The 17,933-nt window shown below is 37.9% G+C and overlaps 2 protein-coding genes across 3 annotated transcripts in view; both read left to right on the top strand.

Annotated features, from left to right (window-relative positions):
• LOC127352549 (E3 ubiquitin-protein ligase TRIM21-like) overlaps nt 1–5,846 on the top strand; it is a 32,284-nt gene extending 26,438 nt beyond the window's left edge. The window contains exons 1-2 of one of the 2 annotated variants that reach the window (XM_051381027.1): nt 2,321–2,476; nt 3,811–5,846. In XM_051381027.1, coding sequence (XP_051236987.1) covers nt 3,818–5,461 — 1,644 coding nt within the window. In that variant the 5' untranslated portion in view covers nt 2,321–2,476; nt 3,811–3,817 and the 3' untranslated portion in view covers nt 5,462–5,846. Of the gene's footprint in view, nt 1–2,320; nt 2,477–3,810 lie in introns of those variants that run through there. The other variant, XM_051381028.1, reaches the window with a different exon arrangement.
• A 1,537-nt stretch (nt 5,847–7,383) lies between these two features.
• Nucleotides 7,384–17,931, top strand: dldh (dihydrolipoamide dehydrogenase). The gene is made up of 14 exons (XM_051381041.1): nt 7,384–7,520; nt 8,971–9,046; nt 10,115–10,194; nt 10,352–10,420; nt 10,592–10,661; nt 11,571–11,671; nt 11,760–11,903; nt 12,115–12,216; nt 12,344–12,534; nt 12,692–12,862; nt 13,072–13,261; nt 14,310–14,447; nt 15,059–15,148; nt 15,910–17,931. Exons 1-14 carry the CDS (start codon nt 7,482–7,484, stop codon nt 15,973–15,975), a joined length of 1,527 nt encoding a protein of 508 aa, XP_051237001.1. The 5' UTR covers nt 7,384–7,481; the 3' UTR covers nt 15,976–17,931.
• The last annotated feature ends 2 nt before the right edge of the window (nt 17,932–17,933 follow it).

Below are 17,933 nucleotides of genomic sequence, written 5' to 3'. Positions count from 1 at the left end.
TTGTGTCTGTTCATTCTACACTGTTGAAATATTGTGATTGTAGTGATTGATTACATTACAGTTTGTAAAATTTAAATTCACATGATTAAGATAAAAACTAATTTAGAAATTATAAACCAGAAGTCTCCATCGTCTCTATCTTTTAGGAGGTGGCTCTGATCTACTCCTTTACTGGCTGCTCCCTCACTGAGAAACTCTATCCATACTTTAGTCCCAGTCTGAATGATAGTGGTATACTACTACAACACACCAGTTTTACTGCACTGATTGATATTATCTAATGTAGTCTCATTTATTCTAATAACTGCATTAGCTGCCTCCAAGACTGTTCAATCAGTAACAGACAATGTGCTAATAAATAAGAAGCATTTGGATGTTCCTTAAATGTCTGGGTACCACATTCAAACCTTTTTACTATCTGTGTTATTATGTTTTTTGGATGTTTTTTTGGACTACATTAAAGAGGGAAATATTGTACTTTTTACTCCACTACATCTGTCTAACAGCTGGATTTGCTGGTTACTTTGCAGATTCACATTTTACATTCAACAGGAAACAAGGATGGTATCTATGTGATATCTTCATGTGAACTTCTTTCATTTTATGTGGAATGAGGAATTTATTAGAGTCTGACCAAATTTGTTGTTCAGGGAAGTTTAGTTTCCATAAAAGAGTTGATTTGGGAGAATTACTGTGATCTGAGCTCAGAATTTTAATAAACAACCGAACAGTGACAGTGGTGTCGATCTCAGTTGTTAAAGTTATAAATCATCAAGCCTGAGGACAAATACAACATAACCAACAGAATAGATAAAGGAATGAGGAACGCTTCACCTACGGGAGAGAGTTAGTCACCATACCTGTGTTTCACATAAATGGTCCCCCCTATCGATTTCAGAGGCTACTATTGGCTCATGTACAAATGGAACAGACCAATGGGGTTGTCTTGACCCACTCCCATTGGTCTGTTTCATTTAGGTTCTGTGCTGTGATTGGACAGCTCGCCGCATGACCCGCCCACCACACAGCCACGTTCAGTGTCATTATCATTGTAATAACATTATAAGGTAAGACCAACTTTATTGTTTGTAAAAGTGCTACAGCCAAAAGGTAGCTTATATATTAGACAATAATCAGTTAGCAGTGAAACAGCGAGCCAATGTAACGTTAGTGTGGCAGAGTTAAGCCTCAATGTCATTCCTGATCGGTGAAATGTGTTTGAAATAATATTCCCACTACTGGGTTCACTTGTTGAGACCTAGGATATTGTACTGCTACTGTGTGGAGTTAAAGTTGATAACTGATAACAACAGGAATAAGAGCTCTGGCTGTTGTACTGTGAGTCCTGTACCTACTTTCTTCCTATTTTCTGCCTTTATTTTCACTCCAACTGTCAGCTGCAGTTCCATAAAGTCACCAGCAGGTGTCAGCCTATGAGCAGTGTATGGGAGGAGGGTGCTGTTGTAGTCTGAACATTGACAGTATGCTGTATATTAGAGTCTGACTGCAGATTAATACAACACTTTTAAATGCACAGTGAATTGCCGGAACCTCTTGGCTGTATAATATATGCTGGTGGTGGACTGTGTTGGTGTTTTCCTTTCATTGTTATGTTGGAGAAAAAAAAAAAAAACTTCCCAACTCAGCTCTGACTCTGTGTCCAGTATGAGATGCTACAATATGAACAGTAAAACTAACAAAGAAATCATGCATGGAAATAAAAGTGATCATTATAAATCCTGTTTTCTTAGACACACTGTTGGTTTTCCAACAGTATAAAGTAATTAAGGCCTACTACTCTCTCTGAGTGAGGAGATTTTTATAAAATGAACAATTGTAATTTCACTTAAGAGTTCTTTGAAAGAAATATTTTACTTTACTACTTTTGAAACCTCAGAATCACAGAGAAGCCTACTTGTGGCCCAGTGACAAAAGTTTTCCCTCTCAGTGTTTCTGTAGTTTTTCCTGTAATGTGATCAGTAAGAAATCTGTCACATAAAGAAAAGATGGTAAACAGTTTGGAAAGCAGCAGAAAGTGAAATTACAGAGTAAACAGTGAGCTGAACATTGGAGTGTTTGTGGGATTGTAGAGGGACTGTAAAGGGAGCGTTGTAGAATATTGATCTAAAGATACAGTATGTTCCTGAATATCTTACACTGACCTCTTTTCTTATGTTGTCTGTTTGTTATTGTATGATCCTTTGGCTGCTGTAGACTGACATTGTAGGAAAAACCCATCTTGTTCCAAAGATATTTCCCAATCAGTCAGTAACAGCTCACTCACAGATCTGCACTGAGAGGAGGAGCAACACTGAAAGAGCTTCAGTGACACATTTCCTGGAAATGAAAGTGAAAGTTTGTCTGAAGACAGCAGAGCTGCAGTGGAGACAAGTCTCTCTGTTTGTCTCTGAAGACAAATTCAACTGAATCCATCAGGTTTTTCTCAACTAAACAGCAGAATCTCTGCCAACCTCTGGTGAGTCCACTGCCCTACAGAGCTTGTTACAGTCTGTTATAGCACATACAGATAGAAGGAAGGAGCTAAATCCAACCAAACAATGAAAACACACCACAGAAACTAGTCCTGCTGAAAGCTAACTAGCCTAGCTTAGCTTCCCTTTGGGTTGTGTAAAGGACAGAGTACAGCGTCTGATTTCATCTGAGACGTTTGTTGTATTGCTTATAAAGGTATAACATTGTACTTTTACAACTTATATAACTGTTACACACTTTGGTAAGTATCCTTAAACCTCTCGTCTTCAGTGTTTCTGTAGTTCCTGCTGTCTGTCTCTGGGAGGCAGTACAGCTGATAATATTTACTGTGTTTCAACAACCGGTATTAACACAAAACCTGAGCTCTACTCAGACAGGAAAAGGTCACACTGAAGGTCTTACTGTCTAAATAAATCACAGAAAAATGTAAAAAAGTGTGTTGAGTTTAATATTAAATTTGGACCTAGTTTGAAAATATTTCCATTTTAATAAAATATAAGCAGTTTATTCATAAAGCACATTTCATAGACAATGGTATATTTGAGGTGCTGTACAGTTTATTTAAATACAAGACAGCTTAAAAATAAAACAAAAAAAGATAAAAATTAAGATGGAAAGATAAATATAAATCAACTAAAATAGTGTACACCGATCATCCGTAACATTGTGAGCACTGACAGGTGACGTGAATAACAATGAAAAGAACCAGACACAGGGTCATGGGCGGCCAAGGCTCATTGATGCAGGTGGGGAGTGAAGGCTGGCCCGTGTGGTCCGATCCAACAGACGAGCTACTGTAGCTCAAACTGCTGAAACAGTTAATGCTGGTTCTGATAGAAAGGGGTCAGAACACACAGTGCAGAGCAGCTATGATCGGTGTGTATATAGTTACTTTAAACCTCAAACCTTCACATATATATATTATTTAATGTGTGATGTGACAGTAATGGAGTAAATATTTTAGAATCACCATGTTATCACTTTTCTGAGCTTGGTGAACTCATACCACCACTGAACTGCACATCTACGCTGTTCTACACTGGCAGCAGGGTCCAGGACCTGACTGTGTAATGAGCAATCTCAGTAAATCAGACACTGAATACAAACAGATTGAAACTGCAAACTCATCAACAATCGCAGCTCATGTCTCATGTTGTGCGATTTTTTTAGTCAATAATCAATATGGCCCTCAATTGGTTTCAGTATAATAACAGAATTCAGGAAGAGACTCCTTATGTTGCAATAATCATAATTAATTAATTTTATTATAATCAAAAGAAATGTAATTACAGTTTTCTTTTCTTTGTATCCTCACAGTGTAGATATGTCTGCTGCCAGCTGTCTGCTGACTGAAGATCAGTTTCTGTGCTCCATCTGTCTGGATGTGTTCACTGATCCAGTCGCCATACCATGTGGACACAACTTCTGTAAAACCTGCATCACTGAACACTGGAATATTAATGTCCACTGTCAGTGTCCCAACTGTAAAAAGGTTTTCAACACAAGACCTGAGCTGCAGGTCAATACTTTCATCTCTGAGATGGCTGCTCAGTTCAGACAGTCAGCTCAACAGAAAGCCAGCAGCAGCAGCTCAGAGCAACAAGTTTCCAAACCAGGAGAAGTTCCCTGTGACGTCTGCACTGGAACCAAACTGAAGGCCCTGAAGTCCTGCCTGGTGTGTCTGGTCTCCTACTGTGAGACTCACCTGGAGCCTCATCTGACAGCTTCACGTCTGCAAAGACATCAGCTGATCGACCCTGTGGAGAACCTGGAAGACAGGATGTGTACGAAGCACGATAAACTGCTGGAGCTGTTCTGTAAGACTGACCAGATGTGTGTCTGCATGCTCTGCACTGTTCTAGACCACAAGACACATGATGTTGTTCCTCTGAAAGAAGAATATGAAGGAAAGAAGGCCGAGCTGGGGAAGACAGAGGCTGAAATTCAGCAGATGATCCAGAAGAGACGACTGAAGATTCAGGAGATCAAACGCTCAGTGGAGCTCAGTAAGGAAGGTGCAGACAGAGAGATAGCAGATGGTGTTCAGGTCTTCACCGCTCTGAAGGAGTCTGTTGAGAGAAGCCAGGCCGAGCTCATCGACACGATCAAAGAGAAGCAGAGAAAGACAGAGAAACAGGCTGAAGACTTCATCAAAGAGCTGGAACAGGAAATCTCTGAGCTGAAGAAGAGAAGCTCTGAGGTGGACCAGCTCTTACAGTCTGAAGACCACCTCCACCTCCTTCAAAGCTTCGTGTCCCTGACCGCTGCTCCACCCACCAAGGACTGGACAGAAGTCAGCGTCCGTCCACCTTCATATGAGGGGACTGTGGTGAGAGCTGTGAATCAGCTGGAGGAGACGCTCAGTAAACAGATGAAGAAGCTGATTGAAGTCGAGCTGAAGAGGGTCCAGCAGTATGCAGTGGATGTGACACTGGATCCTGATACAGCACAACCCAAACTCATCCTGTCTGATGATGGAAAACAAGTTTACTGTGGTGATGTAAAGAAGAATCTTCCAGACAATCCAGAGAGATTTGATTATTGTGTTAATGTCTTAGCAAAGCAGAGTTTCTCTTCAGGAAGATTTTATTACGAGGTTCAGGTTAAAGGGAAGACTGAATGGGATTTAGGAGTGGTCAGAGAGTCGATCAACAGGAAGGGACAAATCACACTGAGCCCTCAGGATGGTTACTGGACGATATGGTTGAGGAATGAAAATGAGTACCAAGCTCTTGCTGACCCTGCAGTCAGTCTCTCTCTGCAGTCTCAGCCTGAGAAGGTGGGGGTGTTTGTGGATTATGAGGAGGGTCTGGTCTCCTTTTATGATGTTGATGCTGCAGCTCTTATCTACTCCTTTACTGGCTGCTCCTTCACTGAGAAACTCTACCCATTCTTTTGTCCCAGTCTTAATTATGGTGGTAAAAACTCTGCCCCTCTGATCATCTCTCCTGTCAATCACACTGAGTAGAACAACCATTTGATTCTCTTCAGAAAGATTCACATCATTTAATGTAATAAATGTATATTTATTGGTGATGTATGGAATATATATATTTTTTCCTTTTATCATGTAAATGTATTGATATCATATTGTAGCCTAATTTATTCTAATAACTGCATTATCTGCCTTCAAAACTGTAAAATCATCAGAAAACAATGTACTCAGGAATAAGAAGCATTTACACATTTTTTAAATGTCTGAGTGACAAATTCAAACCTTTATATTGTCTGATCTTTTTTATATAAGAATACTTTATACTACATACTGACATAAATTACTGAAGAGCCTTTTTATAAATGAGACAAAAGTAAATTGCTTTAAAATAAAATAAAAACAAAAACAAAACTTTTTATTGTGTCTGATTCATTTATTTAGTTTTGGTCACATCTGAGACCGTTGGTAGTGTCAGATAATATTAATTTATGTTAATGTAGATTTTTACTTCATTGTCTCTGTGTAAATGTTTCATGTCTCTAATATAGTGGTTGCAGCTAAAGATTGATAATAAACTGAAAGTCTCCCTCGTCCCAATGTTTTAGGAGATTAAATGTTTTCTATTAATTTGATGGAACACGATTATTATTATTATTATTTGGCATCATTGCACGCCTTCCCAACATCAAGACTGCTGCAAATCACACACGACAGATGTAACAAAACAACGTAACAAGACGAAACAGACAACTGACAGATCCTATTTGAGGTTTTAACTCAAACTGTTGCTAAATTTCCTCCAGAGAAACTAGAGAGAACTTTTTCCTGTTATTACTATGAGAACATTTTAGAGCCTGTACTTTATTTTCTTTTACTTGTGTAAAGAAGTTGAATCACTACTTTTACTATTCTTTATATATATAGAAATGATCTAAACAAGGTTACAAAGTGCTGTGACAAAAGAAATAAGATAAAAACAAAGAAACAACAAAGTATAAACATAAGTAACCAAACAAAACACAGTTACAATACGAGAATAAAATAAAATAAAACTACAACATTATTAATAACAATAATAATATTAATAGCAATACTACTATTATTAATATAGTAATAATAATAATAACAACAATAATAATAATAATAGTATTAATAATAATAATAATAATAATAATAATAATGATAATAATAATAATAACAACAATAATAATAATAATAATAGTATTAATAATAATAATAATAATAATAATAATAATAATAAAATAATAATAATAATAATGCCAATAATACCAATACTACTATTATTATTATTATTAATAATAATAATAATGCCAATAATACCAATACTACTATTATTAATAATATTAATAATAATAATATTTACTATAATAAAATAATAATAATAATAATAATAATAATAATAATAATAATAATAACAATAATAATAATAATGGTAAAATACCAATAATACTAATAACAATAATAATAATAATGGTAATAATACCAATAATACTAATAACAATAACAATAATAATAATAATAATAATAATGATAATAATACCAATAATACTAATAACAATAATAACAATAATAAATATAATAAAAATAATAATAATAAAAATAATAATAATAAAATAATAATAATAATAATACTAATAACAATAACATAATAATAATAATAATAATAATAATAATAACAATAACAATAATAAATATAATAATAATAATAATAATAAAATAATAATAATAATAATAATAATAATAATAATAATAATAAATATAATAATAATAATAATAATAATAATAATAACAATAATAATAATAATGATAATAATAATAATAATAATAATAATAATAAAATAATAATAATAATAATAATAATAATAATAATAATAATAAAACATGTTTTTCAGCTTTCACAATCATTGACGTCACATAGATGCGACGTAAAGGCGTGTTTGTACTGGCCTGGTGCTGCGCCTGCGCACTGTGCTGAGTCCTTGGCTGCGCGGCCCGCTGTAGGTTATATAGGTTTACAGGCGACAGAGACAAAATGCAGAGCTGGACGCAGTTATACCGCTCTCTGGCCACGGTAAGGACTTTATTTACCCACTGGGCTCCATGTGTTCTCTGGGACTGTCTCTGACTGGGCTCACTGGTTGCTGGTTACTGGGGGAACTGGTATTTAAACAGTTAGCAGGCCTGGCTACAGCGGGTCGGCTAACAGCCCGGCGACAGAGAACGTAACGCCAGACTCCACCGGGAAAAACCTCCGATTAAGAGTTGTTGTCGTTAATGGCGGATAAATATGTCGTTTAATATATATATGATATATTGTCTTAGTTTATAAATCCCTCTTCTTTAATTCGGCTGTATCAGAATTAACAAATAAAGACCTGAAGTTAAATAAAAATACTTTTAGTTGTTGGAAGTTCCCTCAATGTTTTCACCGAGAACACCATAATGGAAAGAAGTGACTCAGTTTACTGATTTAAAAGACATTAGAGGATATTTAAAGTTAAATAAAGCACAATAACTGTTGTTAGTTAAATGTACAGTTTAATATAATATATGTTAGCATGCTAAGGTAGTTAGCAGTGGTTACCTAATGTCAGAGACTGCGCAGCTTCAACAACACTTATTATTCCTCTTTATTCTCTTTATTCTCTTTACAGGACATATATTCACCATTAAACACACAGATATACTTTATTATATTAGATATTATAAAGTTAAACCATAATAAATATATACAGAATGCACAATATGACCTAAAATACAATATAAGGTATAATAAATATAAATATAGGCTCAAATACTGTGTAGATCTTTATCACAGGTGTTGTGTTGTTTAATTATTATTTTTTATATTTATTAGTTAGTTTTATTTTCATTGTAACTTGGCGGGTATTTGTATTAGGGTACAAACACAGAGGCCAACTTCAATTAAAGGATATCAGAAAACTTTATCATCTCAGCTGTTTATTAATTTCTGTGACGTAAACTAAATGAAATTGTTATTTTTATAGATAGTTATTAAAGATCCAGACCACAAAAGTATTAAGCTAATGCAGCAGTGGCCAATAAAGTGTGAAAATAATCGTTAAAATACAAAATACAGATGAACAAATGCATAAAATAAAAAGTTCCTAAAAAATATCAGAAAAACCAGCGAGGACTTTCCTCCGAATCGTCGTTTTACACAAACTTCCTGCGGTTACCGCTGTTCAGGTAAAGTTCATAAAGTCAGTTTATCAATGATAGATGAATAAAACAGGCTGTAGGAGAGAGAGAAATATTCCAAACAAGGAAATAATTGTGAAGGAAATACACAACGTCGAGCCTCGAGTGAAATGAGATCTCTCTCTCTTTTTAATTCAAGTGGAACCGGTTCGATTGCTTTGACTTTACTGAAGGTTTCACTCTTTTTTGGGGACATTTGAACTCTCCTCTGTCTGACAGAGTGTTTAGTTTTCGGGATCACCGACACTGTATTGGATGTTTTTCTCTGACTGTGTGTTTTCTGTTTTATTTCCTCGCAGCGGAGCCACCATCTTCCCTGCAAACTGCACGGAGCGTCGGTTCTCTCCGTCCGAACCTACGCTGACAAAGCAGCAAGTAAGATAACCCTAACTCTTTATCACCTGTCTTCATTAATGGTCTCTAATCACCTTTAACCAGGTGTTTGCAGACATTGCACCTCTTGCATAAAGCTCATAAAACCTCATAAAACCTATTAATGCTGTAATCTGTTGAGACGTTTTCCCTTTTAAGGTTCGTTTGTAACATTAATCACCTGAAAATAAGCGTTATCGTGCTTTTGTTTCCCTTAAAATGAGACGTTTTTATCCTCTTCTGTGGCGTCCGTCATTTTGAATCTCCATGTTTCTACAGTAGCCCCGAGTGGACAAACCAAACACTGGTTGCAGATTAGGGCATTGGGTGTTTTTTGCACGTTTTGCAGCCGTTTTAGTTTCAACTTTTGTGCTTGAAACTGGAGCGAGATACGATCTTTTTAAATCACAACCGCTGCCTGAACTGATAGTTTGTAAAGAAAAGAAGCACAACAGCTTTAAGTACACTTAAATATATTTATATAAATAAATAAATAAATAGAGCTCTGGTATTGAAACGCGCTGACACCTGCGTTGTCCGGTGGATGGCGGTCGTTTAGGAACCGGTTCCCTATTGGCATACATACAATTAGTCTTATTATTGATATTTGGGGGCGTCGATAACGTCGGCAAATCTCACAAATCAGAAATTTGACTTGAAACCTTTTTGTGGTAAAAAGATTTGGAGGATTTGAATATAATGCCACATTTCTGTTTTTTATATAGTTTTTTAACCCTCTTTTACATTATCAGTGATTTGTGCTGCTTATCCTTTAAATTACGAGGTAATTGTCTGATCTAAAAAATGTTATAAATAAATCCCAACATGGAGTTTTAAATAGTAAATTCTGTCTGACCAGCATCTCAAATCTTTAAATATTTATAAGGACGTCAAACAGTCGATGAAGGAGCAGAACCATCACCTATTTCCTGTGGTTACTTCACAATAAAAGCCTCGTTGAATCAGCCGTCGCTCTACAGTCTTTATACAACTGAGGGCTGAACTCTCGATGCTCTGAGCTGCTGTTATAAACTCGTGATTAAAAGTTTCTGTGTGTTTGCCTCCCTGTAGTCGATGCAGACGTCACAGTGGTGGGCTCCGGTCCAGGCGGCTACGTCGCCGCCATCAAAGCGGCGCAGCTCGGCTTCAAGGTAAGCTGCCTTCAAGTGATTAAGGGTCGACAGTATGGATCAATTCCTCTATCGTCCTGTTTGTGTGTGAAGACTCTGTGAATGTAACTTAATCTTTATAACGTCCCGTAGAACGAATGTAGAAATCTTTAATGTCTGTTTGGTTTTCCTGCGACAGACAGTGTGTGTTGAGAAGAATGCGACGCTGGGCGGGACCTGTCTGAACGTCGGCTGCATCCCCTCGAAGGTAAAGATCTGTAGAGACATCCACACTGTGAAGAACTGCTTCGATATCAGCCTTGGTGGAGCCATGTGAAACAAAAAAAACACACTTGAACTTAAGATACATAAAACAACAAAAAATACATGAAATATTTGCTTTAGATGTTAAGGTTGAATGGGTATTTTGTGTGTGCAGGCTCTGCTGAACAACTCCTACTTGTACCACTTGGCTCACGGCAAGGACTTTGAAAGCAGAGGCATCGAAAGTAAGAGTCCTCGCCGGATTATTTAAAGGGATGTTTTCCGTAGCTCAGGTTGAGGATGTCCGTCAGGGAGAGCTGAAGATGAGTTTTCATAGTGTTTGTAAACTGTCTTTACATCAACAGGTATCCTTAAAATGTCTCAAGTTGACATCTTTAAATGTCTTTAGAGGCTGGAACCAGTCAGACAGTTAACTGATTGTCAATATAGTCGCCAGTTGTAAAGTTGAAATAATCAACTAACTTTTTCAGATGTATCTTGCATCATCAGGAGTCTTTAAATAACTCCATTAATAACAAACACATCATCTTTAATTATGAAAGTAGTAAAACCACACAAAGGGCCATTTACAGCACACTGCATTTATCAGCCAGCGTCAGTAATCAATACTCACATTATTAAAGCATTAATCAGACTGTTAACTAACAGCAGTCAATGTCAGACAACCTGATCAGCCTTCAGCAGTCAGCTAGTGTTTCTGTAGTGGAGACTAAACGTTAACAATGATCCATATCAGCAGTTTGAATCCAACTAAAAGCTCCCTGCACCAAACTCCCTTTAAGAAATATCACATTTTAACAATTCCTAACGTGTTCGTAACAACACGTAACTCTAGAAACACGAGCTAAAGGCCGTCATATGTTATCTGTTTGATTAATTGATTTGATCTTCTAATGTGCGACCTTAAAAAAGTGTTTATTAACCAATAAATGTGTTTTTCTCATTGGACTACAAACCAAAACTCGGCTCAGCTTGAACAATTTAAGAAGCTTTAAGACTAAACTGAACCTTAGTAACTCAACAATTGTTCTTTATTAACATTTAAGGAACAAAAATGATGATTGAAGTCTCTCTCTCTCGCTCTCTCTCGCTCTCTCTCTCTTTCTCTCGCTCTCTCTCTCTCTCTCTCTCAGTCTCAGGCATCTCGTTGAACCTGGAGAAGATGATGGCTCAGAAGAGCGGAGCGGTCAAAGCGCTGACCGGAGGAATCGCACATCTATTCAAACAGAACAAAGTCAGTCCTCTCTCTCTCTCTCTGGTTTTAATGGTTGCTCGCTCACTCGCAGATAACGGCGTTCACGGTGTGACATCCCTCCCCACAGGTGACCCACGTCAACGGTTTTGGGAAGGTGACCGGTAAGAACCAGGTGACGGCGGTAGCGGCAGACGGCAGCGAGCAGGTCATCAACACCAAGAACATCCTCATCGCCACCGGCTCCGAGGTCATGCCCTTCCCTGGGATCCAGGTATGGAATTTAAAGTCCAGAGAGGTTCGAGCAGAGTTCCCACATGTGTCTTGGAAAACCTGGAAATGGATTAAAATGACCAATAACAGGGACACTATTCATCCTGTTAATAATGAATAATAAATAATAGTGAAACGGTTATTTTAAAGTAGAAAAGTTACGTAACGTTGCTTTAAATTGACACGCTTGAACGTTTCCCTTTTTGTTTCAGATTGACGAGGAGACCATCGTGTCGTCAACAGGAGCTCTGTCCCTGAAGAAAGTTCCAGAGGAGATGATCGTGATCGGAGGCGGAGTCATCGGAGTGGAGCTGGTCAGCATCTTTGTTCAGAGTCATAAAAATAACCCGTCGAAGAATTTCACTCATACGAACAGATGTGAATAAAACCAGAAAAAAAAAAAAAGCTTAACTCAACCATGTTTGTCCTCCCGTCCTGCAGGGGTCAGTGTGGCAGCGTCTGGGCTCTAAAGTCACGGCGGTGGAGTTCCTGGGCCACGTGGGCGGCATGGGCATCGACATGGAGATGTCCAAGACCTTCCAGCGCATCCTGCAGAAGCAGGGCTTCAAGTTCAAGCTCAGCACCAAAGTCATGGGAGCCACCAGGAGGCCCGACGGCAAGATCGACGTGGCGTGAGTTTAAACGCTCCTGAATGTTCACATCCTGTCAGGATATCCTCACGAGGCTGAAATGTGATTTATAGAAGTCGTTTGTAACTGTGTGTGTGTGTGTGTGTGTGTGTGTGTGTGTGTGTGTGTGTGTGTGTGTGTGTGTGTGTGTGTGTTTCAGAGTTGAGGCGGCGGCCGGAGGGAAGAACGAGACTCTGACGTGTGACGTGCTGCTGGTCTGTATCGGCAGACGACCTTTTACCCAGAATCTGGGTCTGGATTCTGTAGGCATCGAACTGGACAACAGGGGCCGCATCCCCATCAACAACCGCTTCCAGACCAAAGTACCCAGGTACCCGACCCAATAACCGACCTAATTATCAGATTTGAGAATTTAAATAATCTGATAAAGATCCATTAAATTTGAATTTAAACAAAACAAATACAATAAAAATTAGACAAAATGCCGATAACATTCACAATGTGGCGATTATTAAATATTAAACTATATCTGCCACTGTGTATGTTTAAGTTTAAAGGCTCTTGGTTTCTCCCCCTCAGTATTTATGCCATCGGTGACGTCGTCGCCGGGCCGATGTTGGCCCACAAGGCCGAGGACGAGGGCATCATCTGCGTGGAGGGCATGGCCGGCGGCGCCGTGCACATCGACTACAACTGCGTTCCCTCCGTCATCTACACACACCCCGAGGTGGCCTGGGTGGGCAAGACAGAGGAGCAGCTCAAAGAGGAGGTGAGAGTCAGGAGATGATTGATGATGCTCAGGTAGCGTACACTGAGCAGTGAGAGAGAAGCATAACGGTAAAGTTGTGGCCGGAAAAGTGAAAAACTAAAACTAAGAGGGGCGATATGTTGAAATGTGCAGTAGTTTGAACTGAGAGTTTGCTTTAGTAAACGAAATAAACCAAGAAAGGAAAAGAAAACACAGAAAATACTCTATAACTTCAAGTTTTCTCTGTTTTACTGAACTAAAAGCTCAACTGCCTCGTTAACTCGTCTTAAAAACAAGATTCATTCATTCAAACTCGACAGAAACTAAATAAAACTCAACAAACCATTTTTTATCAGTTTCCACTGTTCCAACAATCACGGATTTGGGGTTTAACCGAGTTAGATGAACATGCTGTCGCTGCCTCTCTGATGCGCGACCTCCCTCTCGCTCCCGTCCCCTCCGTGTCTTCGTCAGTGGCTGCTGCGAATCACCTTGTTACTGTATTCCCTGTCGTCACACTGGTCCAAATAAACACTTAATCGGGGTTCCCACACATTGTGGAGAAACTGGAAATTTAGAGTCATGAAATCGATTCAAATGAACAAATATTTTTTTACTTTTTGTGCGTTTTCCCTCATTCGTTGGTGGTCGCTCAGTGAGCTGTGGAGATAAAGCAGTGGTGGAAGAAGAATTCAGATTGTTTAAAAAGGCAGTCAAACTATAATTAAATCCTCTATTACAGGTAAAAGTCCTGCATTCTGCTTAATATACTGTTTGTCTGTAACAGTGCATCATATTTATGAACTGACGACATGTTTTATGTGTAAAATCTGAACCTGCAAAGTAGTAGAGTTTGAATATTAAGTAGCAGAAACTGGAAATAATGAAGCACAGTTTTAAGGTACTTAAACCACATCAGGTCACTGTGTAAGTCTTAACATAAAATTCCAGTTTTATTGGGCTGAAACTGAAATAATCATGTAGTTGTCGTGTGCACAGGGTCTAATATTTAAGGGGGTGTCTCGTCTCTGTGTCCGGCAGTGTTTAACTGTGTTCCTCTCCTCCTCAGGGCGTCCCGTACAAAGTCGGCAAGTTCCCCTTCGCCGCCAACAGCCGAGCCAAGACCAACGCAGACACCGACGGCATGGTGAAGATCCTCAGCCACAAGGAGACGGACAGGATGCTGGGAGCTCACATCGTCGGATCTGTAAGAGCTTTAGAGACGGTTTAACTTCTAACGTTTATCAATGGCTCTGTTCCAATTCAGTGTCCAGTGAGGGAATGCAGCCCACACATAGTCTGCAGTCACATCAGCGCCCTCATGAGGTTGTAATGCTCATTGCAAATCGGAAACAAATCGGAGAGAGGGTTTCTAATCCGAGTGTCTTACCACCAGTGGGTTGGCGCCGGAGGAAAAGTCCCGTTGTCGGCTAAATCACAAAGGCTCATCCTTTGTACGGTGGCCTTATTAGGACATCACACACTCAGAAACAGAATCTTGATTCTCATTTGAATAAATCGTCTGTTTGACTCTAAATTGACCCGTAATTTACAAAATGAACATGATGCTCATCAGGAAACAGTTTACTGAGCTCATAAATCAACTGAGAAGTCGGCTCATTTCTGCATAAGACTCAATACTATTGGACTTTGAAGATTTGGATTATCTTCCCTTATGGATTTATCTCCCTATCTAACCATCTAGTAGATCTATCTATCTATCTATCTATCTATCTATCTATCTATCTATCTATCTATCTATCGGGAGTCTCAGACAGATGTGTTTTAAACGTTGTTGTTGTTGCGTGTTTCCTGCAGGGGGCAGGAGAGATGATCAATGAAGCTGCTTTGGCCATGGAGTACGGCGCTTCCTGTGAGGACATCGCCAGAGTCTGCCACGCTCATCCTGTATGTCCACACACACACACACACCTGTAGGGCTTGGATAATGACTATTTAGAGCTATATTTCTTTATAAATTCATAAATACTGACTTATTTACACGTTTAATTGTAAATTAACTCTAATTTTGGGTAGTTTGGTCTTTAATGATGCATTTTTATGAGTAAAAAGTTCAATGTTTTCCTCAAAAATGTAGTAGAAGTACAAAGTAGCATAAAATGGAAATAATTTGTTCCTGAGAAGACCTTGAAAATTAGAGACTAGTTTTCCATTCATCGAAACAACTTAAAGTGGATTAAAATTACAAATAAAATCGACTGTCGGTTGCAACGTGACAGATGTTCACACAACCTGCAGACGTTATTAATTATCAGATTTACATTTAATTATGTGTAACAAACACTTTACTACCTCCTTTTATTAATAGGTGTGTAAAAAAAATCCAACATATTCTCAGCTTTCATACAAACGTGCAGCTCAAAGTGCTTCACACAGCAAATAGAGACAACACAATATCAACAAACATAAATAAAGGCTAAAAATGAATACAGTAAACACAATAAAATGTAAAACATTTAAAGAAAAATTATCTCCTGGGAGACAAATAATATAAAAAGGCTGATTTGAGCTGTTTATTATTGTATTTATGAGCTCTGGAGTGTCTCATAAACGCCAACCACCGCTGTAAACAAGTTACTGTCCTCTGTTGTCCCCAAAAAAACTCCTGGAAAATGATCTCTTCTCTCTTCATCCTCTTCCTCCTGCAGACGGTGTCGGAGGCCTTCAGAGAAGCAAACCTGGCCGCCTCCTTCGGCAAAGCCATCAACTTCTGATCCGCCGGGCCGCTGTCGCACCTTCATTGTACATAACAGAGGACAACCAGGAAGTTGTGTGTGTGTGTGTGTGTGTGTGTCTGTGTCACAAAAACAACAACAACAACAACAACCTTCATCCAGCCCAGCGGGATCCTCTGTGTACATCCAAACTGTACCACATTTAGTTCTAATGTTATTTAACTGTTCTGAATAAAATGATAAGAGAGGGTTTTTGTTGGGGAGGCGGTAAATAAACGCTGACTGCAGATCAGTCTTCTTTGCTTTCCAGAACACATAGTTTAAAGAAAACAACAAAAAAAGATCCCAAAGGAGGAGGAGCAGAGTACTCGCTCATTTACACAACATAGAGATATAAATATTATTTTCGCTCGGTGGAGGTTTCTCTTGTAGAAGAAGGAGTGTTTTTGTTTCTCTGTTTTTTACAGTGTGAAAGAGTTTCAACACGACGAATATGATGTGTAATCAGAGCAGGAAGCTGGAACCGCTCAGTTTAAAGAAAGAAGGAATAAATTCACTCTTGAAGTTTCTCTGTTGGTTAAAACACGTTCAGTAACGTTGAGTCGTCAATATCTCTGATGGCGAAATTAGAAACTAGAAAGAGATTAATTTATCATTTGTTTCCTTTAAAGTACTTTTTAGGTGCACATACCGTAAAACTTCTATCAAAAGTCCAGAAAAGACACATGTCTCCTTTACTAGCCTGGTGTCTCCATTAGAGGCCTGGTGTGGATTTTATGGAAATTATCTAAAAGTGTTTAAACTTCTTTCAGAGAAAAAAGCTGAAATGAGTTTTGTGCCGAAGGATTGAAATAAACTGGGCTACTATTAGAGGTTTTACGGTATTCACCTTTAATTAACTGCTTGTTAGCATGTGTAGTAGCAGCATATTGGCTCTTTATTAGTCGTTATAAATCACTTATTAATGCATTGACCCTATTCTACATCTAGAAGACGAATTACTGCTTATTGATAGTATGTAAGGAAGTTGTTGTACATGAATTTGGCTGATGTTTATTTGTTGCTATTTATTTACCCGTATATGACGGGGAAACAAATAAATCAACAATCATATTCTGAGTTAATTTACAGTTATTCAGACTATTAAGACTTGTAGTTTTGTTACCTAAGAATAGTCATTTATTTTTTATATATATAATATATATATATTTTAAGGGAGAACTCTTGCGGTATTAACACCTTATAAAGCCCATACTGAGCACCGCTTATTAACAGCATCAATAATGTACAACAACTTCCTTAATTACTATCAATAATTATAATAATTAGGAGGTTATTGAGGGAAACCAGAATATGGCATTAATAAGTGATTTATAGTGACTAATAAAGAGCTAATAAGCAATTAGTCAATGTGTACTTTATAGTGACTAAAAAGTTTTAGCTAACCTCTGAAACAGCTAGTAAATGTGTACGACATCTAGCTCTATAAATGTTCTTTTTAACTTCTCTCCTGTGGGAATTCTGACTTATTTATTAAAACTCAGCATTTATCTTTGACTACTTAAAGGTTCCCAGTGGAGGTTTAGAGCTCCAGTGGATCTGCGTCTCTGTGCACGAGGATTTAAAATACTTACAAATCTGCTTTTACGCGCCAATATAGAGCTCGAGGATCCACACGATGTGAATGTAACTCCACTTTAGGCTGTAATGTTATTTTAACTCTAAAACAAATTGTTGAAACTGATTAAATTGAAACTTTTATGCAGCACAAACACAATTTTTTTAAGTTACAGAAACATTATTGTACTTACAAAAGTTAGTTTTCAGTTTCTTTGAGTTCCATTAACTTACAGTGAAGTGAATATAAACTAAAGTTCTGGAGGAAGAGCTGTTGATAGTTGCTGTTTCCTGCTCTGATTGCTGCACTCTGATTGGCTCTGGCCCTACTCCGGCTTTTCTCACCATTTAAAACCAATAAATGCAATATCAGGTAAATA

The sequence above is a fragment of the Dicentrarchus labrax genome, unplaced genomic scaffold (genome assembly GCF_905237075.1).
Source record: "Dicentrarchus labrax unplaced genomic scaffold, dlabrax2021, whole genome shotgun sequence".
Classification (NCBI taxonomy): domain Eukaryota; kingdom Metazoa; phylum Chordata; class Actinopteri; family Moronidae; genus Dicentrarchus; species Dicentrarchus labrax.
Note: the sequence above shows the minus strand (reverse complement) of the source record. Positions and strands in the feature narration are given on the sequence as shown.

Bases quoted from the DNA above. Each gene is read 5' to 3' on its own strand.
- dldh (XM_051381041.1), top strand. From the start codon at position 7,482: ATGCAGAGCTGGACGCAGTTATACCGCTCTCTGGCCACG. The intron at 10,662-11,570 runs GTAAGAGTCCTC...TCTCTCTCTCAG, and splicing joins TGAAAGCAGAGGCATCGAAA to TCTCAGGCATCTCGTTGAAC. The intron at 11,672-11,759 runs GTCAGTCCTCTC...CCCTCCCCACAG, and splicing joins ATCTATTCAAACAGAACAAA to GTGACCCACGTCAACGGTTT.